This window comes from Manis pentadactyla, chromosome 11 (assembly GCF_030020395.1).
Source record: "Manis pentadactyla isolate mManPen7 chromosome 11, mManPen7.hap1, whole genome shotgun sequence".
Lineage (NCBI taxonomy): Eukaryota > Metazoa > Chordata > Mammalia > Pholidota > Manidae > Manis > Manis pentadactyla.
In genome coordinates this window covers 91,272,196-91,296,508 of record NC_080029.1, presented here as the reverse complement: position 1 = coordinate 91,296,508, position 24,313 = coordinate 91,272,196, and the positions used below count along the sequence as shown (strand labels likewise).

Below are 24,313 nucleotides of genomic sequence, written 5' to 3'. Positions count from 1 at the left end.
AGGGAGCAGCATGGGGCGTTGGGGGTGTGCATGGGACTGTGGGGGAAGGTTTGGACACCACGGGTTGGAGGTGCACAATGGCAGGGACAGAGGTCCCCAGCAGGTCCTGGGTGAATCTGGTGTGCTCTAAGCACTGCAGTCTTAGGACCCAAGAAGGGTCAACTCTCGAGCCTGTACATACAGAGCCTAAGGCAGCACCCCTGGGCACCCCACCAGGGTGCCAAGGAGAAGATGGAGCAGCTGGAGCGGGCCCTGCAGAGTGCAGAACCGGGACAGGGCCTGTGCTCCAGCCGGAGGCTGCAGAAACAGCACCACCAGCTGGAAGGAGAGAGCCAGGCCCTGGCCAGCAGGATGGCTGCCCTGGCTGCCCAGGCCCACCTGCTGGCCGATTCCCAGGGCATCATGGAGGAGACCCAGAAGTGCCTCCAGAGGTACCCACTTGTTCCATCCTAACCCCACTGTGTGTCACCCTTTCATATGAACATGAGTGTGGCACCATCCAGGGAGCCCGGCTGAGTAGCACCTACGGGGCCTGAGGTTGTCCACATCTCCTTCCTGATGAGTAGAGTCATCCCAAGGGTGGGGGCTCAGAGACCCCAAGCAGGCATCTCAGTACCTGTCCTATGCCTGAGGTCAGGCAGGGCAGCTGGGTCCGGGCCTTCCCCAGCTGCCCAGCCCCCGTCAGGTAAGGCTTTCCCCAGCCCCCTGCCTTGTTCCCCAGGGTTCCTAGGCCGGACAGAGGAAAGGACTGCTGGCCTGCTTCTCGCCTGTCCCCAGGCTCTCCTGTCTCCTCTGCTTCCACCCAGGTTCAAGTCCCTGCAGGGACATCTGGCTGCGCGGCGCCTGCAGCTGCAGGCCTCCGTCGCACTGTACCACTTCTACCAAGTGAGCAACACAGAGCTCACGTGGGTAGCTGACCACATGCCCAGTGCCGGCTCCACCAGCCACTCCAAGGGCTCAGATGGGGCCCGGAGCCTTCTCCGCAAGCACGAGGCAAGCGCCCCCTTTTCCTCCCCGGATCCCTGAGGTCCCATTCCCAGACCTTAGAAGCCCTCTGTCACTACTCAAGGTGTCCTGATTTCCAAGTCTGTGCCCCCAGCTATCTGTCTAGTTTTCCCTCAGTGAGGCCCACAGCCACATCCATGGCTCCATTCCAGGCCCCCTGTGGCTAAGGGCACAGTGGAGGTGGCAGCCCCTCTTGCTGTTCTGTGGCAGGAGCTCCAGGCGAATGTAAAAGCCCACCAGGGACAGGTGCAACAGGTGCTGGGGTCCGGATGGAGCCTAGCAGCCTCAGGGCACCCTCAGGCCCTGCGCATCACGGAGCAGTGCCAGAAGCTGCAAGGCCACTGGGTAGAGCTGCAGCAGACGTGTGATGCACAGGCCCAGTGCCTGCAGCAGGCTGTTGCTCTCCAGCAGGTAGGAAGCAGAGAGTACAGGGTCAGGGGGAGTGGCAACAGTTGGGCAGGCTCTGTGACTGAGGCCCGTGGGACCTGGGGCTCTCAGGGTGGGTCAGTGGTGAGAACTCTGGCCCAAGAGCTGGTCCCCATATTGGTACAGAAGCCTCTTTATGCTGGCTGATGGACAGCCTAGCGTGATGTCCCCAAGAGGTGATGGAGGGTCCCTTCTGAGATTATCAAGGTAAGTTGGCACCATTCTTGGCAGTATTTTCTGGATGCATCAGAGCTGGAGGACTGGGTGGAGGAGAAACAGCTGAAGGTGAGGAGTCAGGACTGCGGGAGAGACGAGGCCGCCACCATCAGGCTCATTGAGAAGCACCAGGTACCGTGTCCTGAGCATCCCCACACCGTCTGGACTGAGGTGACGTTAGGGTGATGGTGAGCCACGAGGAAAGGGTCTGTCCCACTCCCAGAGCATGCATCCTGCTTCTCAGAGGCACAGAACCCTGCTCTTCCTGCCTGAAGATGCGGCCAGCCCTTCCCACCCCTGCCCGGCCCCTGCAGGGCCACGCTCAGCCCCAGCAGTCCCCTTCTTAGAGGCAGTCCCTTTGCAGAGGCCCTCCCCCTGCAGTAGTCTCTTTACTAGTCTGCACCCCGTGGCCTCGGGGGAGGGCCTCCCCTTTTTGCTTCTCTCCACCCCCTCTCTCAGGACTGCCTGCTCTAGCCTTCTCCCTGTCTTCCATGGGTTCTTCCTTCCATATTTGAATATCATCCTTTGGGTTTACCCAGTGCCCTCCTGAAACCTGCCTCCCCCCACAAGCTGCCCCTGATCAAAGGCAGGAGGCCTGGAGCGCCATCTCCTTCCTGGGATGGGAGTCTCAGGACCCGCCCTGCAGCCGTTGGGGTTCCTGTTGGCACTGAAGTGTCCTCTTGTCTGGGCCCTTTTCTGCGTAGCCCCAGTAGTCAGGGTTTCAGGGTCCTATCCCTGAGGACTCTCTGTGCATCTCTTCTTCTGTGCTCTTGGGCCCAGGGCAGTGCCTCCTGTACCCTCTCTTCCTTGGCCCAGATCACCTGGCACCCACCCTTCCCCCTAAATAGCGAGCCCTCTGCAGGCACAGACTGTGTCTTCACTGTTATGGAGCAGTAAGAACCCCACCAGTGTGGAGTAGGTGCATGATGGACAGCACGGATGGCTGGGGGTGGAGGGACGGGTGGACCTATGAGTGGGTAGATGGGTGAATGGAGGGTAGATGGGTGGGGGTGGCTGTATAGATGAATGAGTCACCCAGTCTGAGCCTGGCATGGGTCCCTGTGTGCTGGCAGGCCCTGCAGCAGGAGCTGGTTCTTCACTGGAGCTTGATGGAGAAACTTGACCAGAGGGCCCAAATCCTCACTGGCCCCGAGGCCCGTGAGCAGCTGTGTGTGGTTCAGGAGAGGCTCCGGGAGCAGCTGCAGGCACTGCAGGAGTTGGCAGCCACACGGTGAGGGACACTGTACCCACTCGGGGTACAGGGGCACAACTGACTGTTCCTATACCATGACCCTGAGTCGGAACCCATGGGCTCAGGCCTCAGAGACATGTCAGATGAGTCCTTGATGTTCGCTGCTCACCTCTTCCCATAAATCCTCAGTGAGGGCCCACTGGGCAGGAGCTGGCACCTCTAGCTCCCAGCTCTCTGTCCCTTCCCCTCGTCTGCATCCTTAGCTGCCCCCCGCCGTCTTCCTTACACCTACTTCTTGCCTCCAGAGCTGCCGGCAGGGCAGAGACTGTGAACGACCTCCAGGTCACTGCTCTTGCTGGGCCGGCTGGCCCCAGCCAGGTGGGCCACTAGCTTCTGCAGAACTGCGGGCTCTCCCCACAGGGACCGGGAGCTGGCAGGGACTCTGACACTGCATGAGTTCACAAGGGAGGCCGAGGAACTGCAGGGCTGGCTGGCGAGCCAAAAGCAGGTGGCCAGAGGAGGAGAGAGCCTCGGCGAGGACCACGAGCACGTCCTGGTGAGCAGAGGGCCGGGGAAGGCAGGAGTCCCGAGGCACATGCTGGGGACGGCTGGGGTGGGGTGCGGCTGGCTGCGCTGGGCTGCGGATGTCGTGAGCCCTGGCCGCGCAGAAGCCTTCTGAGCAAAGTGGGCAGGCTCTGTGGCTGTCTAACCTTTCATTGCCCAGACGGCACCCAAGCTGCCTCACTTCCCAGGCTGCTTGCTGCCTCACCAGCTGGGGCTCACCCTGTCACCCACTCCCCTCTTCTCCTCAGCACCTCTGCACCAAGTATGCAAAGTTTCAGCACCAGGTGGAGATGGGCCGTCTGTGGGTGGCAGCCTGCCAACAGCTGGTGGAGAGCCTGCTGGAGTGTGGGCACAGCGCTGCCCCCCAGGCCCATCAGAGGCAGCAGGATCTGCAGTGAGTGCCCAGCGGGCCAGGCCAGGGCCATGGGTTTGGGGAGCATGCTGGGCAGCTCCTGGAGTGCTAAGAGAGGGCCGTAGCTCTGGGGGCCACACTGGCTCTGCCTGCCCACAAGGAGTCTGGGGAGAGGGCTGGTTCCTAGGCAGCTGCACCAGCCACAGGGAGGCAAGCCTGGGTGGGCATGTTAGAGAGTCTGTCTGGACCCCAGGGCTACTTTTTCAGGCCATTAGCTCCCAGACTTGGAGAAAGAGCTAGAACAAGACTGCCTCACTGCCCACCTGGCTGGTGTGGATCCACCCCCAGCCTGTAAGCTTTGAGCCAGGGTCATAACCTGTTCCTAACCCCTGGCATGGAGCCCAGACTGGTGGAAGCCTTAGGAGCTCAGTGACAGTTGGCTGAGCAAATGAGAAGTGGAGAGAGGATGCAGCTTCTGCCCTTGAACATTTGTAATCTGGTTGGCGTATTGAGACTCGAACACACACGACAGCAGTATCACAAGACATTGAAATCAATTAAGCACCGAGCACAGTAGCAACAAAGGACTGAACTCATGGTAAAGCTGGGAAGACGGACTCCAAGGAGGGAGGTTCACAGGCAGGGCCAGAGGCAGGACAGGCTGGTAAGAAGGGGAGCTCTGGGCCAGTCTTGGGTGCAGCCCACAGAAAAAGAGGGTTGACCAGACCTAGAGAAGGGGCAGAACGAGCTGCTGGGTCAGTGGCTAATATGCTGCTGGTCTCCTGCATGCCTGGGGCAGGGCTGCCTGGACAGAGCTGCAGGAGCTGACCCAGGCCCAAGGCTCCCTGCTCCGAGATGCTGAGATCACCCTCAAGGTTCACAGAGATCTGTTGGAAGCCCTCACCCAGGTCCAGGTGTGAGCCCAGAGGGATGGAGGGGATTCTTTCTAGAAGTGGATCAACCCCAGGCTCAATGCCCCTCCTTCCATTCCGGATCCCCTTAGCCATCTCCTCTCCTCAGGAGAAAGCCACAAGCCTTCCCAGTGACATAGCCCCAGACCTGCATGGGCTGGAGGCCCAGCTGAGGAGACACGAGGGGCTGGAACATGAACTTGTGGGCACTGAGCGGCAGGTGAGCCCATGTCTGGGTGCCTCTCCCAGTCAGGCCCCTGCAGTCTTCTCAGGCCTGCCCATCTATACATCTAGATTCCCCATCCTCCCTCAGGTCCACCATTTGGGCCCCTTCTGCTTGGCAGGGTGTGGAGATGAAAGGGCTTAGGAGATGTGCAGGCCCTTCAGCCTCTAGGGGAATGTGACCCTTCCCTCCTCTACCTTACCCTGAGCCCAGCTGCAGGAACTGCTGGAGGCCGGAGACACAGTGCAGAAGTTGGGTCCAGGGCCTCAGGCCGTTGCCGTGCAGCAGAGACAGCAGGCTCTGGTGCAGGCTTGGGAGGCCCTGAAGCTGCAGATGGAGCAGCGCAGGGCCCGACTGAAGCAGGCACTCCTCCTGGCCCACTTCCACACAGCGGTGAGGGCCCCTTCCCCTTGGGCTGTGTGTGTGGGTTGCACTTTGCATGTGCACATGCTCATGAGGCCCTACAGCTCTGGAGGGAAAGCAAGTGTGGACACAAGGTAGAAGAGCATGGCCATGTCTGAATGTCCATCTGGCTAGTCAGAGGGCTGAGCACAAGGGGCATAGCTGTGATTCTTAGATTTGGGTCAATGCCAGCCCAAGTGAATAACAGGGTAATTGGGATATAGGGGTGCCAGCCAGGGCTGGGGGAATAAAAATGGCCCAAGAAAGCCCATATCATGAGATGTAAGTGTCCTTGATAGTGGCCTCTGGATCAACCAGCATCTCCTGAACATGGGTGGAGAGAGGAGGGCGATATTGAAGCTATGTAAGATGGAATGGCTGCGTTCATGGACTGTCTAGCTGGAGAGATGAGCCTAGTACCCCATACACTCCCAGGAGTCCCCAGGTCCTGGTGCCTGGTAGACCAGGAAGCCCAAACTATGACACTGCAAAAAGGCTTGGGTATAGTGCCCTGGCTCTACCACTTTCCAGCAGAGTGGCCTTGACCAATCCACTTAACCCTAGATGGCTACCCTATTTGTTTCTCGAGTACACAAAACTCCTTCTCACAGATCATGCCATTTACCCTTCCTCATCTATGCAATGAAATGTTTGGACTAGGATCCAAGGCCCTTCCAACTCTAACATCATGTTTGTACACAAATCAACAGAAGACAGTTTGTAGATATTAAATCAGAAACCCAGAGGACAAGGCAAGCAGTGAGGTATCGAGGTGCCCAGGAAGACTGCATGAGGCAAAGCAGGCACTGACCCTTGAAGAACGGGAGCTTGGAAGAGACGGAAGGAAGGGAGAAGGGAGTTCTGAGTAGGAATGGCAACAGAAGCAAAGGCTAGAGAGGAGTCATGGGCAGGGCCACAGGAAGGCCGGTCAGGGGGTGGTCAGTGCGCCCGGGGTGACTGGGGTGGATGACAGTGTGGAACCCTGTCCAGGAGTCCCTGGGAGCCCCACCTGAGGCTCTGACCTGGGACAGCTCGGGCCACTCCAGCTGTGAGTGGATCCAGGCAGTGGTAGCTGTGCCTCAGGGCCTGGTTCTCGGCCACCCAGCCCAGCCCTCACCCAGCTCTTTCCCTCCATCTCTCTGGGATCCAGGTGCAGGACTACACCTCCTGGGCAGCCGGTGTGAGGCAGGAGCTGCAGGTAGAGGAGAGCGCCCTGGAGCCCAGCAGTGACCTGCTAAAGCTCAGTGCCCACCAGCAGCTCCGGGCAGAGCTGGAGGCCCAGGAGGAGCTACAGCGGAGGGCCACCCAGCTGGGCCAGCAGGCGCTTATGGCCGTAGGGGCTTCCATCATGGAGGTGGGCCCCTTTCTCTGGTGCCCCCAGCCTTCCCTGCCTCATGCCTGGCACCACTGTGCCACGGCTGGTCTCTCCTCAGAGGCTCCCCTTAGGATCTGCTTGTCGTGTCCATGCGGCTCTCCCCAGGGAGGCCCCCTGCTGCCCGCCCCCAGGTCCAGGAAGGGCTGCGAGCCCTGCAGGAGCAGCGCGAGCAGGTGTTCCAGGCCTGGGGACAGCAGCACGAGAGGCTGCAGGCCAGGTCCCGCGAGCAGCTCTTCCTCAGAAAGCTTGGCCGCCTAGACCAGACCCTCTCGGCCCAGGAGGTGGGTCCCCCACACGTCCACCCTCTTCTCCCTGCCTCCCCTCTTCCTGACTCACTTCCTTGCTTCCTGGGGCTCTGACTTTTCCATAGTCTGCTGGAGGACCAGCAGAACTGGTGTGGAGCCCGGAGGCTGTGCACTGCCTCAGCACAGACAGCTGCAGATGGGCGGGGAGGGGGGCGGTGCGCAGCTGTCCAGATGGTCCCTGATGGCCTCTGACTTTTCCACGGGCTGATGCAGGTCTCCCTGAAAACCAGTGCCCTGGGGAGCTCAGTGGAAGAGGTGGAGCAGTTGATACGCAAGCATGAGACCTTCCAGAAGGTGCTGACAGCCCAAGATGAGAAGGTGATAGGCTGGGGCTTCCTGGGGCATGGCCAGAGGTGGGAGTTGGGACAGGGGAGTCCGGGAGCTCTGGGGAGTTCTGAATGGGGGGCACGGGTACTTGGTGTATACCCATTGGTAATGCTGATGTACAGGGGCAGCCTGGGGGTCTGGGGGGCCTGGTTGGGCCTGACTGGGCAGAGTTGGACATGTGGCTCAAGGAGAGGGCCTGGGATGGGGTGGGTCACACTGCAGGGATGTGGGGCCACTTGGCTCCACATCACACGGTCACTGCGGAGCTGGGAGGCTTTGTCCTGGCTTGCTGGGAGGATTGGCCGGCCCCAGGCCACGCAGGGCTGGGGAAGGGCTTCCGGTGGGCCAGCCCCTGCTCCAGCCTCCCTGGCCTAGGAGAACAGCAGGCTGTGCCTCCCACCCCCACCCCCAGGAGGCAGCTCTGTGTGAGCAGGTGAAGACGCTCAGGAGCCCCAGGGTGCAGGGCCTGCTCAGCACAGTCCTGGAGCGTCGGGCTCGAGTAAAGGAACTGGCAGAGGGCCGGGGACGTGCGCTGCACACCTCTCTGCTGATGACTGGCTTCACCAGGGCTGTGACCCAGGTCAGAGGGCCACCGCCAGCACAACGCCTTCCACAGGGGCCACATTTTACGGTTTCCAGGTCACATTCACCTTTACCAGTTCATTCAGACCTCACCACAACTCCATGATGAGGACACAGGAGTTTGGGGAGTTAAATGGCTTTCCCAGAGGCCATGCTGGAGCCCAGAACATTTGGTCTGAAGACTCCACAGTTTCCTGAGCTCTTGAGGGGCCAGGGCAAAGGAAGGCAGGGGGAAGAAACAGAGTAGGCGAGCCTCACCTCTAACATGAGTTTCCACCCAAAGATCCTTCCCAGCCCCTTCCTGTGATTGGGGGACCAGCTGGGCCTGGGCAGAACCACTGGATCTCACCTACTAGGCACTGCCCAGCTCTGCCTCTGGGCATCTGTGGGGCATCTCCGTGGACCCAGGCAGTATCAGCCTCACAGGATGCATGTCCCCACCCCCACCAGGCCGAGGACTGGATTCAGGAGCAGATCCAGCAGTTGAAAGAGCCAATCCCTCCTGGGAACGTGAAAGATAAGTCGAGATGCCTGCAGAAGCAGCAGGCCTTTGAGGCTGAAATCCAGGCCCACCAGGAGGTCGTAACCTCTGTCACCAAGGTAACAGTCAGGCCTCAGGTCTCCGCCCTGCCCCAAAGTGTGGACTCCAAGATGGCCGTGGGGGAAGGTCTTAAGTGAGCCTGCGATGGCAGAAAAGCAGGCAGAAGGGCAACAGGCAAGATTTTCTGGTGTCCCTTCTCTCCCCAGGAGGGTGAAGCTCTCCTGGCACAGAACCACCCTCAGACAGGAGAGGTCCCCCAGAGGCTGCAGGCCCTGCGGGAGCGCTGGGAGAGGCTGAGGCAGGCTGTGGCTCTCCGGCGCCAGGACCTGGAGGACCAGCAGAACTTCCTGGCGTTCCTGCAGAGGGTAGACCTTGCAGAGGCCTGGATCCAGGAGATGGTGAGCCCCAGCTGGGCAGGGACAGAGCTAGGGGTGGGGGATCTCCAGGCCTGCAGCTCCCTGACAGGAACCCCAGCAGGCAATTCCCAAAGCTGCATCCCGCCCAGACACTACCCCAGCAGCTGGGTGCTCAGGGGCTCCAGGCACTGGAGCTGGTGCTCAGCGTGCTGCCTTCTCGACCCTCCACAGGATATGGTGGTGAACGCCTGTGACCTGGGCCAGGACCTTGAGAGCTGCCAGCAGCTCCACAGGCGGCTCCGCCAGTTCCCAGGAGTCTGGGCCGGGGTAAGGAGTCCCTGCCTGGGAGAGGTCAACAAGCCACCTGGGCCCCATACTTACTACCTGCATGTGCTCAGGCAGGGTCCCTCATCTGGCCAAGCCTTTGCTTCTTCATCCTTAAAATGGGGATAACACCTACCCTATAGGTAACAGAGCATACATATTTGGTGGTGGTTACATGAATCTATACGTGTGATAAAACTGCAAAGACCTATACCTCTCCACCCCTCCACACACGCACACAGGTGAGTGCATGTGTAAGCTGATGAGCTCTAATGAAGTCTGCAGTCTAGTTCATGGTTATAGCCAAGCCCAGTTCCTGGCTTTCATATTACACTATAGATATGTAAGATGCTACCATCGGGGAGGCTGGGAGAAAGGTACATGGGACTTCACTACTTCTGCAGTTTCCTGTGCATCAGTATTTATTTCAAATTTAAAAAATAAGGGTGCATGCCATGTAAGAACTTGTTCGTTATGCTTCAGAAGATTGGAGACTGTTGAGAATTAGGCTTGGGGTTGATTAATGATTGTGCATTGAGTCCCCTATACAGAATTTTATTGTTGTTAACAACCATTTGATCAATAAATATGAGAGATGCCCGCTCAAAAAATAAATAAATAAATAAGGGTGCATGTATTCCTGGGTGTAGTGGATAATCAGTAACCTGCAGCTGCTCATAACTCTCATTCAGCATCTCAAGTTCTCACCCCCCAAATCTATTTCTCTTGTGTGGCACAGAGGAAAGAAATTGGACAAAGGTATTTCAGGAGTTAGAGACCAAATATGTTAACCTCATCCCCCTGATGAAAGTATATATGAATTTTTAAAAGGCTACAGTGCTCTAATCTAAGATGTCCTTTGCTAATGGTGGAGTTTCACAGCCCCTCTGCCAGATGCTGTAGTAGAAAGAGCACTAAATAGAATTTAGGAGCTGGGCTTGAATCCTGGCTCTGCCACACACAAGCGGCTGAGCCTCTGAGCTCTGCTCTAGCAGCTACAAAAGGAGAGAAATCCCCTTCCCTGCCCGTCATGTGAGCTCTTCCCAGGGAAATGTGCACAAGCTCTACACAGGCCAGCTGCTTTTACACGGGGCAGGAAACCTGCTGTCAGAGCCCCTCCCCATCTACCTGTAAGCCCCACACAGCGTCAGCAGTGCGGCCTCAGACCAGTGAGTTCTTGGGGTGGAGACACCCAAACCCCAGAAGGCCCAAATTGCCATTTCATTCCACCCCTCACTTTGCAGTTCTTATCCCAAGAAGCTGCATTCTAACTTATAAAGCTGCCATTGATAGGTATGTGCCTGCCCTCCTCCCTGCGCTCCCCACCAGGAGCACATTGCCTAGCCTTACAGACAGCTCTGGGGCTGCCGGCCCACGTGTATCTTGCTCACTGCCCCTGGCACGCATGGGATGGGTGGCCACGGTAGAGGAAGCAGTTGCCTCTGCTTCCCAGACTTGCTGCTTCTCCTGCCTCAAGTTGCTCGACCTGAACAGGCCCTCCAAGTGCTGACTGCAATGCAAAGAAGGGGCTCAGAGCAGGCGTCACTAATGCCCTGCTTCCTCACAGGACACACTGGATGACACCCACATCAGGAGCATCAATGACTTGTCCCTTCAGCTCAAGAGCAAGGACCCTGAGCAAGTCAAGACCATTTGCCAAAGGCGACACCAGCTCAACCGCAGGCCAGTCCCTGAGCGGGAGGCAATGGGGCCAAGAGGGGGCTGCAGGCCTCCTCAGACAGCCCCTCACCCTCTCTGCCAGGTGGAGCAATTTCCATGGTAACCTGCTCCAGTACCAGCAGCAGCTGGAAGGGGCCCTGCAGACACACACATTGTCGCGAGAGCTGGATGACATCACTGAGCGGATTAGGAAGAAGGTAAGCAGTGACAGGGAAAGTGGTGGGGTGTGGGGCATAGTGAGGGTGAGCCCTCCCACCCCCGAGTCTCCCCTGGATCTCGCTCCTTGCCCCCACCTCCCCTTCAGCTGGGGTGCTTGGAGGTAGGACCCACCAGGGGCCCATCAGGGAGACAGACCGCCAGGGGCTCTCAGAGACTTTGCCGGCCCAGTGGCAGGTCCACCTGGCTCCCTTCTCCCCGACAGGCATCCCATACACCGTTTCCTCTTTTATCCCTGAGCAATCCCAGAACTTAAGGAGGTTCACACAGGGTTGTGTGAGCAACCCAGAGACACGCCAGCCAAAGCCGATAGAGGCAGAAGGGAAGAAGTGTTTTGCAGCCCAAGAAGCCCCATGTGAAACAGATGGTGGCGTGCTGTTCAGTGCATGCAAAGGGCTCTGTCCAGCTGTTTTTATTCGTCTGGTTCCTACCTCAGCCAGCCAGGCCTGCTGTCCGTGCCCAGTTCCCCAAATCAATGAGAATCAAATGAGACAGTGTACGTGGAAGCACTGCACGAATGGAGGTTGCTACCTCAGAGGGAACTCGGACCCCTTGTCTCTCCTGGAAGTCTTCCTCCTCCACAGAAGGAAGGGAAGGGACCTCTGGTCAGGGCCAGCACCCTGCTCCAGCCCACAGAGGGCCCTGGAGAGGGAACTGGGCCGGGTGCTTGCTTTCCACACAGAACCCCTGTGGCTGGTGGTCCCTCTGCAGTGAGGGAGGAGCTGGAGCAAAGGCCAAGCCAGTAACACCCCATTCCTCCCTAGGCCACTCTGGTCCAGGCCCTGGGCCATGGGAAAGATCTGGAGAGTGTGCAGAGGCTGATATGGAGACATGAGGAATTGGAGCAGGAACTGGGCCTCATCCAGGCCCGGGTGGAGGTGTGCAGCTGGGTGTGCGGGCGGGACCTCCTCTGAGGGACCCTGGGCAGGCATGCTGAGGGTGGGGGCTTAGGATCTCAAGAGCCAGCCAGGTCTGCTCTGCTGTGTACCCCCAGGCTGGGGGCTTCCTACAGCTGGGGGTTTCCCTGACCCTGGCTTACCCCAGCCCCTAGAGCATGAGGTGGATCTCCTCTGTCAGAGAAGCCCTGGGGCAGCCCCCAGCCTCGGCAGCAAGCAGCGGGAGATGATGGACAGCTGGAGGCGGCTCCAGAGCAGGGCCCAGAAGTGGTACAAAGCCCTGGCCTCTTTCCCTCACTGCCCGCACTGACCCGTCCCCTGACCTCAACCCCCACACCTCTGCCCAGCCCCCGTTTTCCCCGGAGAGTCTGCATCCATCCTTCAAATAATCACCATCCTTACAAATAACCACAAATAACCACCCAGCCCAGGGGCCCCTCTTTGGCTGAGGGGACTCAGGGACAGAATGCACTGGTGGGCACAGGGGAGAGGGACTCAGTGGCCCCAGACAAGCTTCTGGACCCTGTGCAGGAGGGAGTCTCTGGATGCGTGGCACCAAGCTCAGAAACTGCAGGCAGTGCTGCAGGAATTGCTGCTCTGGGCCCAGAGGCTGCAGGCTGAGATGGGGGCCCGAAGCACCCCCAGCAGCCCTGTGGAGGCCCAGCGCATGCTGAATGAGCACCAGGAGCTCAAGGTGAGCGGCAGGACTGGGGCCTTTCCTTCTCTCTGCCCTTTCCCATACGGTGACCCCGACTTTCCCTTCGGTCCTTTTCTGCCTTTACCCTCTTCCACACCACCCCCTCAGCTGTCTTCCCACTGGGCTGCCTCCCTCCCACTGAGCCTCAGCCTCAGGATCTGAACCCAGTCCTATTACAGGCCGAGCTGGAGTCCCGAATGGACAGCATCAAGCTGGCCCGAAGCAATGGACAGCGATTGCTTACAGATGGACACCCATCTGCCCCTGACATTCAACAAGCCCTGACTGGTTTAGACCAAGAGCTGAACAGCCTGGAAGCAGCCTGGCAGAAGCACCAGCTCCAGCTGCAGCAGGCATTGGAGCTGCAGGTAGGCAGCCTCCATCCTGCCCCCACCACAGAGGCCTGCACTAACCCCACTGCGCCTGGTCAAAGCCAAAGGCAGAGGGCTGGTGTGCCAGGGGCTTTTCCCAGCACCCACCACTCAGCTGTCCACTACAAGTCTTGCCTATTGTGGAGTCAGACCTGATGTCCCTGGTCTTGCCACTGGGCCACCAAGAGGGTCACTCCACCTGCAGTGACTAGACCTCTGCTCACTTTCTCTTGCCTTTTCCTTTCGCAATAGCTGGTCCTGAGTTCCGTGGAACAGATGGAAAGTTGGCTCTGCAGCCAGGAAGCCTGCTCAGCCAGTGAGGATCTGGGGGTAGGTGTTCAACAGGAGTGAGAGAGGGTTTACAAGTGTAGCATTCAGGATCAAACCAGCCAGTGCTGCCTGATCTCCCTTACCAAGTCAGTCATTAAGCAATCCCTTACCATCCATCATGTCCACTCTTGTGTGCTGGGCTTAGGCCCCATGGGGCATGCCATGGGAGCTCAACAGGTAAGGTGTGGCCCTTGACCCCTTCTTGCCTCCATCCCACCACCCTTCTCACCTCAGCTCTCCTCACTTCCTTACACCCGGAGGTTTGATCTCCCCACCACTGTCCCAACCTCTCTGGCAGGTGAGCCTGACTCATGGGAGAGCTCAGAGAATAACCAGAGGCTGGCCTGGCCTGTGCTGGTGTAGTCTCTCTCACTGGGAGTATGGAGGAAAGAATTAGTGTTATGGGAAAAGCTCCACCTGCCCTGGAAATTCTGACACCTGACCCATACCCCCAGCACCTTCTCAGGTTGAGTCACTGTCCTCAGGCCTATACAGCCTTGAGGAATTGAAGGGGTATGTTCGGGCAGATCACTCACCATTTGGGAGAGTGTGTGGTGGAATGGCTCTAGGTGGGGAAGCAGATAGCTCGCGGTGGGGAAGGGGCGGCCCCATGAACAGCATCGGCCTTCCCACTCCCACCAGGACTCCTTGGCCAATGTGGACACCCTCTGGTGGAAGCACAAGGCACTTGAGCAGGTCCTGGAGGCACAGGCAGAAAAGATCAACATGCTGGAGGCCGCAGCCCACAACCTGCAGTTGGGTGGGCACCCCGAGGCCCAGAGCACCCTGGGCCGGTGCCAGGCCCTGCTCCTAAGGTACCTACTGTTCTGGGGCTGAGGGGAGCTGTGGGCAGGATGGTGTGGGCATTGGGCATCTGGCTCTCCCCTTCCTGCCCTTCTACCTCTTAGCCCAGGCTCACCAGCCTTTCCCAAGGACTGAGGTGAGATGCTAGTCCCCCACCACTCCCAGCCATACAGTATGTCAGCCCGTTATAGGAGTCCAACAGTACACAGTCACCCAGCTGAGATAACGGGGAGTCTTACAAAGAAGCATACCCTGGGAAAGTAGAAGAGAAAGCACCTAAGTAAACAGCAGTAGCGGAGCACAGAGGCTAAGCGCAGGGCTAGGAGAGCCCTGAGTTCCTGCGCTGCGCGCTCATGGCAGGACTTGGGCAGATTCCTTGCAGAGTCTCATGTCTACAAGGAGGGGACAGCAATGCTGGCTCTTAGAGGTGTGGTGAGGATTGAAAAGGTTCCCTTGATGTCCCAGCGCACTGTCTGGCACTCAGGCAGGTTGGCAGGTGTCTTACGCTCACTTAACTGAAGCTGCACAGCTTAAGAGACACGAGACTCTGCCTTTGGTCCTCATAGAGTCCATCTGGCTCAGCTGCCTCATCCAGCCCCTCAGACGTTTGGATTGAGACAGATTTGGCTAAAAGCAGATCTCAGACTGACAGGGGCCTCTGTCCTTCCCAGACTGCCCACCAGGACCCATAAAGTTTGTGGCTTCTCGCGCCCGTTGCCTACAGGCAGGCCATGCCACCCCCTCCTCCTTGCAGGCGTGCTCCACCAAGGTCTTTGATGACAGAGGCAAATGTTTGTTTGCTGGTCACTGTTGTCTCCCTACTCTGCCACCTTAGGTGATTCCTGGCAGACCTGGCTGCACCCCAGGACAGTGCCACCCTGACTCCTCCCCTCCAGGCTTCTGGCATCCTCTAGGTGGTGTCCCCATTCTGTCAAGCCTCTCTACATCCCCCTTGCCTCCCTCTCCCTTTGGAGGCCCCCACAGGGAGAGACAAGGGTTCACTCTCACACCAATGTGGGCACTATGCTTGTGGGAGATGTGTGTGGAACCCAGGGCAAGCAGGGAGTATTTCTATTTATTTTATAGATCTGTGTTTGTAATTTCTATTTTTGTGCATATGTCAATGTAAATATATTCGTACAGAGGCACACATATATAAATCAGCATATATGTATGGACATGCACACACACAAATACATATATCTGGGGGGTGCCTGCTCATAAAATTCTTACTAATAATAGACCATGATCAAAAAAGTGGTTTAGACAGAATATTAGTGTGCTAGGGCTTCCTGAACAAAATACCACAGACTCGGCAACTTAAACAACAGACTTTTAATTTCTCACAGTTCTGGAGGCTAGAAGCCTTCCATCAAGATGTCAGCAGGAATGGTTTCTGCTGAGGCCTTTCCTAGGCCTGTAGATGGTGGTCTTGCTGTTTCTACACATGGTCATTGCATGTTTGTCTGCATCCTAATCTCTTCTTATAAGGATACTAGTCATATCAGATTAGGGCCCATCCTAATGGCTCATTGTAACCTAATTACCTCTTTAAAGACCCTATCTTCAAATACAGTTGCATTCTGAGGTCCTGGAGATTAGAGCTTCAACATAAGGATTTGGGAGGACACAGTTCAGCCTTTAACAGATACTAATAAAGAGGGGAAGGCGGATGTCTCCAGTTCAAAGGAAACCCCCAACTCAGGGTATATCAATACACAAGAAAGGCTGTCCTAGGCTGGAAGGGTATGGTTATGCATGGGTGTGCACTGCCTCAGGTCCTGGGGAGACCTGAGGGCTCACGAGACCCTCTTTCTGACAGGAAGAAGGCCCTCCTGGAGCTGGCTGGGGCCCGCCGTCACCGGCTGGAGGAGCTCCAGCAGCTGCAGACCCTCCTGCAGGACTCCTATGAGGTTCCCCTTGGGGTGGGCAGTCACTGGGGGAGGAAGGAGTCACCCCAGGGAGAGACCACCCTCCCTCTTGTCACCCCAGAGGCTGAGGGGAAGGGAGAGCCCTAGGCAATAGAGCTGGTCCTTGCCCTGTGCCCAGGGGGCCATGTGGTTGAGGGACAGGAACCTGGTGGCTCTGGAAGAAGACTGGCAGGACCTGGGTGCGCTGCAGGCACAGCTGTGGAAGCTGCAGAACCTCCAGGCTGAGCTGGACACCAGTGTGCGCCACCAGCAGTGGCTGCAGATGGTGAGCAGGGACCCCAGGACGTGCAGGCCAGAGCACGGGGCAGCCCCACAGCCCTGGCAGCCTGCTCTGAACCCCAGATGGCCGACGGTCATCAAGTGTTTTCTGTATATAAATAAGCACCATGCTAAGCACCAAAGGCTGTGGGAAGTAGGAACTTCCCTGGGCACCTTCTCCAAATAGTGCCTTCTCACGAATGTTAGGCAGTTTTTAAAACCATCATGTCAAGACATATCTTGGAAAGTCATTAGAGGACAGTCAGGGCACAGCAGTAATCCCGTGGGTAAAGGAGTCAACGTGTAGCACCTTTTAAATTTACCATCTCCCACAAAGGGTGGGCCTTGACCCCAGGCTGGCTTCCTCTAATATAAAGTGCCCACTAAGAATTTTAAATGTTTTTTCTCACTTAAACAAATAACCATTGTTATCTCCATTATATGGATAAGGATAATGAGCTCAGAGAAGTTAAGATCACACAGGCAGCACGCAGAGACTCTTCCGCTAAGGGGCCGGTGGTCAGAGCCCACACAAGTGCCCTGGCATCAGCATCCTGAGTCCATGAGGGTGGGTGCCGTGTTGTGGCTATAGGAGGGGCAGAGGCTGCTGCAGGACAGCCACCCGGCCTCGGACACCATTCAGGAGCGGCTACAGGAGCTGGGAGAGCTCTGGGACAAGCTGCAGGCTGACTGCCAGAGGAAGGCAGCCAGGCTACAGGAGGCCTGCAAGGTGAGGCTTTGCAGGCTTCAGAGCAGGCAGGAGGTGGTGCTGGGGCTGTCATCCTCAGGCCCACCTCACGTTCTGCTCCAGGCCCTGCATCTACAGCGGAGTGTGGAGGAACTGCAGTGCTGGCTGGAGCCCATTGAGGTCAAGCTGAGAGTCCCCATCATGGACCAGGACCAGCCTGGGCTAGACAAGCTGCTGGAGGCACAGGGAGAGCTGGAGGCAGCAGTGGACAGGCAGGCCAGGGAGGCCCAGGCCCTGCTGGGCCAGGCGCAAGCCTTTATACAGGAAGACTGCTGCATTGCTCAAGACGTGGAAGATCAGGCCCAGCGGCTGCTTCACAGGTAGATCTGCTTGTATGAGTCCTCCTCACCCTCCTCCTCTCTGCCCCCAGCTCGTCTCCTCAGGGCACAGAGAGGGGCACAGAGGAGGCCAGCTCCAGGTCACAGTTGGCCCTAATACTGATGACCATGGTCACCACCCGCCCTGGCCTGCCTCCCACTCCTGCAGGTTCGAAAGCCTACAGGAGCCCCTGTGGGAGCGCAGAGCAGCTCTGGAGGCCTGGAGCCTCCTCTTGCAGTTCCTCAGGGATGCCGACGAGGAGATGGCCTGGGTGCAGGAGAAGCTGTCCCTGGCCACTGCCCAGGACTACGGCCAGAGCCTGAGTGCTGTGTGGCACCTGCAAAAGCAGCACCAGGTGTGGGCCTGCTCTGGGATGGGGAGGGTCTGCCCTTGGACATACAAGAAGCTCAAGCAGCCAGTGGTGCCGGGAGCCCTCTGCCCCCGGGGGGCTTTGGTGCACGCTGGATTCTTTGCTGGTCACAAGGACAGGCTGCTCCTCGGAGGCAAGTCTGTGGGAGCTCATGAGGCTTCAGGCACACCCTGGGCCCCGTGAGGAGTGCCCAGCAGCATCCCCATCCTGTCTTTCCCAACCCCACAGAAGCTGGAGAGTGAGATGCGCAGTCACGAGGCTCTGACCTGGGCAGTGGTGGGCACAGGACACAAGCTTGTGCAGGCTGGGCACTTTGCTGCCTGTGACGTGGCTGCCCGGGTGCAGCAGCTAGAGGATGCCATGGGCTGCCTGCGGGCAGAGGCTGCACAGAGGTGGCAGCGGCTGCAACAGGCTCAGGAGGCCCAGCAGGTCCTGACAGAGGTGAGGGGGTGACACGAAGCACAAAAGGGTGGGCCTGGGCATGAGGACACCCAGTGTGATCACAGGCCTGGAAGGTAACCCCCTGGGGGGCTCCAGACACCCTGTGCATCTTCTATTACCCCCACTGAGTGGTTTCCTTCCCCCAAGGTCTTCCCTCTGCATGTTTCCCAGAAAAACAGGCCACTAGGTGAGTTTTGTTCTGTTTTGCTGTTTCTTCTAAACCAGAGATTCTCAGTCAATGCTCTACATCAGAGTCACCTGGAACCTTAAAGAAATGACACTCAGCCTCTGCTTTCATTAAGGAAATTAAATCAGAGTCTTTAGGGTTGAGAGCCAGGCACAGGGCATTTTTAGAGTTCTCAGATGATTTTAAGGTGTAGCCAAGTTAAGAAACACTGCTCTAAATCTTGAGGCCATGCACTCAGAGCTGGGAGCCCTAGGGGCATCATCCAGGGAAAACTGTCCCCATCTGTCACCCAGCTCCTGGAGGCCGCGTCCTGGCTGGAAGAACAGGGCTGTGCCCTGGATATTGAGGATATGAGCCAGAGGGCCGAGGACACACAGGCCTTCCTGCGGCGGCTGGAGGCCACCAGGAGGAACCTGCAGGGGTTCAGCACGCACATCAAGAGGCTGCAGCAGACAGCAGCCCTCCTGGAGAGCAGGCAGAACCCAGAAAGGTGGGCCAGAACCAGGCCCACCTAGGGAGTAAGAGGGAGGGCACTCCCTGCGGAGGGGAGCCAGGCTGCTCCCGCCTGGAAAGGAAGGGCTCCAGTCAGGTCGTCCTTCCTGCCGCAGCCCCAGGGTGCTGGCCCAGGTGCGGATGGTGAGGGAAGCCCATTCAAGGCTGCTGCAGAGAGCAGAGGACAGGGGGCAAGGCCTGCAGGAGCAGCTGCAGCTACACCGACTGGAGCGGGAGGCCCTGTTCCTCAACTCCTGGCTGGCCAGCAAGGTGGCCACTGCCGAGTCCCAGGACTACGGGCAGGACCTGGAGGCCATCAAGGTGAGTCACTCCTGAGCGAACCTGGGGGAGACTGGATTGAGGCTGAGCAAGGGCAAAGAAAGTGTACACTGGGGAATGAGAGGGAGGCGAGGAGGTGAGCAGAAGGGATGTGGGCGATCCCTATGGTTCTGCAGCCAGGGCTGAGGGACTTCAGAACTGGCACATCCTACCAAGCTTTGTGAGCCGTAAGAGCTGCCGGCTGTCACTTCTAGAGTGACCCTTCCCGGTCCCACACCCTTGCAGGTACTGGAAGAGAAGTTTGATGCTTTCAGAAAAGAAGTTCAGAGCCTGGGGCAGGCCAAGGTGCAGGCCCTGAAGGAGCTGGCAGACTCCCTGGAACGTGCAGCCCCCAGGTGCTATCCCCAGATTCAAGCCCAGCGGAGTCGCATTGAGGCCTCCTGGGAGAGGCTGGACAGAGCAATAAAAACTCGCATACAGGTAGGTAACCCCAAGGCCAGGCCGGGGGCAGCTGAGGGGCAGCGACAAGTGGACTGTGTGAGTGTGTGTGTGGCAGGAGGTGGCTGCCTCTAACTCCCAGCGCCAAGCAGATAGGGAGTCTCAAAGGCTTCCACCTGCAGCCCTCTCCACCTATCTGGCTTCCTTTTAGTGCAGTTCACCCCTCCAGGGAGAAGCAGAAAGCACGCCTGGTCAGCTTCTGACCCCCTCGAAGCCTCCTCTAAACACAGGCTTCCATTTCATTCAGATGCATGCATGTTGATACACACTTAATCATACACACTTAAGCGGGCGAGAGCTCGCTGTCAGAGGCTCCTGCCCTCCACTCATTCCCTCTTCTAATCCAAACGCTCTGAGTGGCTTTGTCTGCCAAGTGCATCCTCAGTTTCTCTACCACCCTTCTTCTCAGCCTCAGCTGGTGGTTTCTACAAAAGCAGCCCAGCTCCCTGAGCCCTGGACAGACCCCGCAGCTCAGTGCTGCCATCTCTGAGGGTTCTGTCCTGGGCAGCCTCCTGAGCAGACCCTCTCTTCCTCAGCCAGCCCCCCCCCCCCCCAAATCTACCTCCTCCCTCAGGTGCACCCGACTCCACCCACTCCAGAGCCTCCAGAGCCTCCACCTCCGCTTTCCGGCCGAGTTAACCCTGTCCTCACAGAGAGCCCTCTGGGGCCCTACCTCATCATCAGTAACACCACACATCCATTGAGCAGCTGCCCCATCTAGGAATTTTCTATACCTGGTGGTAATAAACAAGGCACCAAGCCCCCCAGTCCTCCTAGTTGAAAGGAAGTGGCCCAAGAAGCCATGTCTCCAGGGGGGAAAGGAGCTCAGCCCAGAGCAGGCCCTCCCTCCTCTCCTAGAACCTGACTGCAGCCCATGAGGTCCATAACTTTGAAGAGGTGGCAGCTAAGCTCCAGGGCTGGATGCAGGAGAAAGCCACCCTGATGGCACGAGACACCCATGGCTGCAGCATGTCTTCGGTGCAGACCCTCCAGCAGCAGCACAGGTCCCTGGAGGTAAGAGCCCATGCCCCTGTGGCCCGCCTGTCCGAGCCCTTCCCTGGGCACAGAGGGGAGAGGGGAGGCCACTCCCAGCCCAGGGACTGCTTGCCCAGCCCGTAGAGCAGAACAGAGGCGGCCTGGGAGAGTCTGGGAAGCAGAGTGGGGCTCCTCAGAGAGGAGCTGGTGTTCCCTGAATGAGGATCATGGATTATCATGGTGCCAGGGGCTGAGGCCTAAATCTGTGTTCTGGCAGCAGAGGGAACTGACAGCTATCAAGAAGGAGGTGGCACAGGTGCAGACAGAAGCCTGCCGACTGGGCCAGCTATACCCTGCAGCTCAGGAGGGCCTGGCTGAGCGGCTGGCTGAGGTGCGGGAGGCCTGGGTGACCCTGGAGGCAAAGGCCCAGGAGCGAGGTCAGCAGCTGGAGCAGGCTGCCCAGGGCCATGCCTTCCTCGGACGCTGTCGGGAACTGCTGTAGGTGGCATCCTGCCCTGGCTATTGGCTTAGTTGGGCCCTGCAAGATGGGGGGTTCCCACACTCTGTGCAGCTCTGGTCCTGCCCACCCCCTGACGCTGCCCTCCTGGTCCTGACAGCAGCTTTCTGTCCCTGCCCTGCAGAGCATGGGCCCAGGAGAAGCAGGCACTGGTGTCCTCAGAGAAGCTGGCTGGGGATGTGGCAGGGGCTGAGTGGCTCCTCAGGCAGCATGAGGAACTGGGGCAAGAAATCAAAGAGTGCTGCCTTCAAGCCCAGGATATACAGCAGGAAGGGCAGCAGCTGGTGGGCAAAGGCCACTTCATGTCCCCAGAGGTATGAGCAGGGGTGGGCCTGGGGTTGAGCTGGGGGTGGAGCCCAACTACGGAAGGCTTCGGAGCCCCTAGCAGAAGTGGAACCAGTGGGAGAGGAAGGTCAGGCAAGGGGAGGGGAGAGAGAGAGGCAGACAAGGTGGGGTCCAGGCTCACAGCTCACCCGACACCTCTGCTGGGCACCCCAGTCCCTCCCTACCCAGGTGGCTCTGCCTGAGCCTCTCACCCACAGCCTCCCCCACCCACCAGGTGACAGAGTGTTTGCAGGAGCTGGAAAGGCAGCTACAGGCACTCAAGGAGGCCTGTGCCCTGCACCAGGAGCGCTGTGAGGAGAGCTGGGGCCTGCAGAAGCTGCGGCAGGGGCTGGACCAGGCCGAGACCTGGCTGGCCTCCCGGGAAGCCCTCCTGCTGGACCCCAACTGTGGGGTGAGCTAGGCCCTGCCCTTCAGCCGGCTGTACCTTTAGTGGGCTGCATGGTCTGGCAGCTCCAGCCAAGGGCAGGTCCTGCTGCGCCTCTGCTCAATGGCCCCCCAGGCCAGGCTGCAGAGGGGGAGGGGAGGCTCTCGGCACCCGGAGCTGGGCCTCACCCTGGCCTGCTTCCCCCCAGAACTCAGTGTCAGATGTGGAGTTGCTGCTCCACAGACACCAGGACTTAGAAAAGCTGCTGGCAGCCCAGGAAGAGAAGTTTGCCCAACTGCAGAGGAAGACAGGGGTGAGCAGAGGGCGGGGCGGGGTCCACAGGGAGTTGGGGGCCTGAGGACTGGAGGAGGGAGCAGTCCTGGTCTTGGCCTGAGAGTTGGGGGCTCCCCAGGGCACTGAGCCCACATGTGATGCTCCAGGAAGCCCCTCTTCTTTCCTTGCCAGCTGCGGTGTCCTGTCACCCCCGTGTCCTGGTAGGCTAGGATGCCACTCCAGGCTAGGATGACAGCCAAGTCCCCTGAGCTGAAGCAGGAAAACACAGAAAACACTGAGGAGATGGGCTCTCTGGGTGGGGCGGCTAGGAGAGGAGAGGTGGGCGTGTGGCCCTGGGCCCAGACCTGGTCACCTTGCTTCTTCCCCCAGGTGGAAGGGAAGTTGCTGCAGCAGGTGAAGGGGCTGCAGCCCGGGAGAGCTGGCTGCGGGCTGACCTCTCTCCAGCAGAGGCCCTCTGCCAGCTGGCGGCCAGGAGCACAGCAGGCCAAGGCGGAGGACCTGCAGCGAGGTGTCCCCATGGGGGCGCGCCTGCCCCACACCACCGGCGCCCCCCTGGAGTGCACAGCCGAGCGGCAGGAGCCCAGCGGAGCCGGGGCTGAGGGGGTAAGGGCCCACACCCCGGAGCCAGACGGACAGGGCCACGAGCCAGGGGTCACGAGGAATGAGGTCAGGGAGTAGACACCCAGACCACCTTCCAGAAGGGGTCCTTGTCCTCTGTGCTGGTCCTGATGTCTCCTTAGCCCCATCTTAATTTTTCAGGATGTAAAGGGTACCCCCACCATGGAGAGATTTTTAGAGCTTAAGCAGCAGCTCCTGCCTGGAGAGAGGCAGGTAAGAACCAGGAGATTCCTTCTCCAGGCAGCTCCCCACCACAACCCCACACAGGGCACTGAGGGCAGGCACCCCGGCACTGTGGGGGACCCACTTCACAACTCCCGCCCCCTCCCAGGTCAGGGGGGGTACCTCTTCCTTCTCAACTTTTTTCCCCGAAAGTCACCCCCTGGTTCCCTCTTTGCCATGGGTACCTTGGCCCAATCCAGGACTTTTCCCAGGAGCCTCCAGAAACGCAAAGGCTTTGACAAGGCTGTAGCCTCCCCTCTGTGTGCAACTAGTGCCACCTCACTGCCTTCTCTCCACAGCCCCGCTCGAGCCCCTGGGACGGCCGACGTGGGGCCTTGGGGGGCAGTTCCCTGAGCCTGTTCCGGAGTGAGCAGACAACAGCAGAGGTATTAGGCCATAAGGGGGGTGGGAGGCAGAGGACAGAGAGGGCCCCATCGTAAGAGCAGAGATGGCCATGGTGACCCCTGCCCATCATCTCTCCTCAGAACGTGGCTTCTGCAGCCACCCTGGACCTCGCAGGAATCCAGTGTGAGAGGGTGAGGGAGCACCATGGCAGGGAGCACACTTTCTCCTTACAGTAAGGGCCGCATTGGGGGAGAGAGACACTGGCCCCAGGACGTGCGGCCGAGCAGGCACAGCCTTCCAAGAGCCCAAGGGGAGGGCCCCCCATGGGAGGCAAAGAGCTTGACCGACCCATGGCTGTCTGGGTGGCAGGCAGAGCAGCAGGGTGGAGATCCTGTTCACAGCACCGTCTGAGAAGCAGGCTGAGAGCCGACATGGAGCCCTCAGCAGCAGCAGCGTGGCAGGTGGGCTCCAGGGGAAGCCTGGGGGCTGGAGGGGGGTGCTGGGTGGGGGGCATCGATTCCTCAGCTCCAAGCTGTTGGTGTTTTATGCCTCAGAAGTTTCACATCTGATACTTCTATAGCCTGAGAGGTAAGTGGGATTATTTTTTCTCAGAGAATTTAAGGATCAGAGAGGGGAAGCAACTTGCCAGAAATCACATGGCTAACTAGTAGCAGGGGTGCCAAGCTTGACCCCGGGGCTGCTCCTGGTCCTATTATACCCTCTTTGGAGTCTGCTGTTTGGATTCCCTTGAGCCCTTCCTACTAGGATCCTCATGCACTATCCTGGGCCCCTCTCTGTCTGGTCCTCAAAGAGCTCTGAATGCAACTCCCTTGGGGTGTCTTGTAGACAGTGGCCAGGCCCAGTTCTTCTACCAGGAGGGACACACAGAAAGCACCCTTGGGATCTCGCATCATTGTGATCAGATAGGCTCTTCATGGAGAGGAAGGGTATGCCTGGCTGTTGGGGGCTGTGGCCCAGAGTGTCCCTGCCTGTTCCTCCCAGTCTCGGGGGTCCTG

At 58.7% G+C, this 24,313-nt stretch overlaps 1 protein-coding gene across 1 annotated transcript in view; it reads left to right on the top strand.

Annotated features, from left to right (window-relative positions):
- The window catches only part of SPTBN5 (spectrin beta, non-erythrocytic 5), a 42,540-nt gene extending 18,663 nt beyond the window's left edge, over positions 1-23,877 (top strand). The window contains 44 exon segments of the mRNA XM_057489050.1: positions 217-431; positions 807-993; positions 1,216-1,416; positions 1,663-1,779; positions 2,721-2,878; positions 3,260-3,395; positions 3,652-3,797; positions 4,555-4,669; positions 4,776-4,886; positions 5,103-5,282; positions 6,442-6,645; positions 6,798-6,947; positions 7,185-7,289; positions 7,711-7,878; positions 8,331-8,480; positions 8,628-8,819; positions 9,009-9,104; positions 10,669-10,784; positions 10,864-10,978; positions 11,762-11,875; positions 12,042-12,163; positions 12,425-12,587; positions 12,770-12,958; positions 13,214-13,291; positions 13,934-14,106; positions 15,918-16,008; positions 16,145-16,291; positions 16,877-17,014; positions 17,096-17,352; positions 17,519-17,705; positions 17,949-18,161; positions 18,642-18,838; positions 18,957-19,161; positions 19,405-19,599; positions 20,476-20,631; positions 20,873-21,090; positions 21,234-21,423; positions 21,669-21,845; positions 22,027-22,131; positions 22,482-22,715; positions 22,872-22,943; positions 23,252-23,338; positions 23,438-23,529; positions 23,667-23,877. Coding sequence (XP_057345033.1) covers positions 217-431; positions 807-993; positions 1,216-1,416; positions 1,663-1,779; positions 2,721-2,878; positions 3,260-3,395; positions 3,652-3,797; positions 4,555-4,669; positions 4,776-4,886; positions 5,103-5,282; positions 6,442-6,645; positions 6,798-6,947; positions 7,185-7,289; positions 7,711-7,878; positions 8,331-8,480; positions 8,628-8,819; positions 9,009-9,104; positions 10,669-10,784; positions 10,864-10,978; positions 11,762-11,875; positions 12,042-12,163; positions 12,425-12,587; positions 12,770-12,958; positions 13,214-13,291; positions 13,934-14,106; positions 15,918-16,008; positions 16,145-16,291; positions 16,877-17,014; positions 17,096-17,352; positions 17,519-17,705; positions 17,949-18,161; positions 18,642-18,838; positions 18,957-19,161; positions 19,405-19,599; positions 20,476-20,631; positions 20,873-21,090; positions 21,234-21,423; positions 21,669-21,845; positions 22,027-22,131; positions 22,482-22,715; positions 22,872-22,943; positions 23,252-23,338; positions 23,438-23,529; positions 23,667-23,877 — 6,873 coding nt within the window.
- The last annotated feature ends 436 nt before the right edge of the window (positions 23,878-24,313 follow it).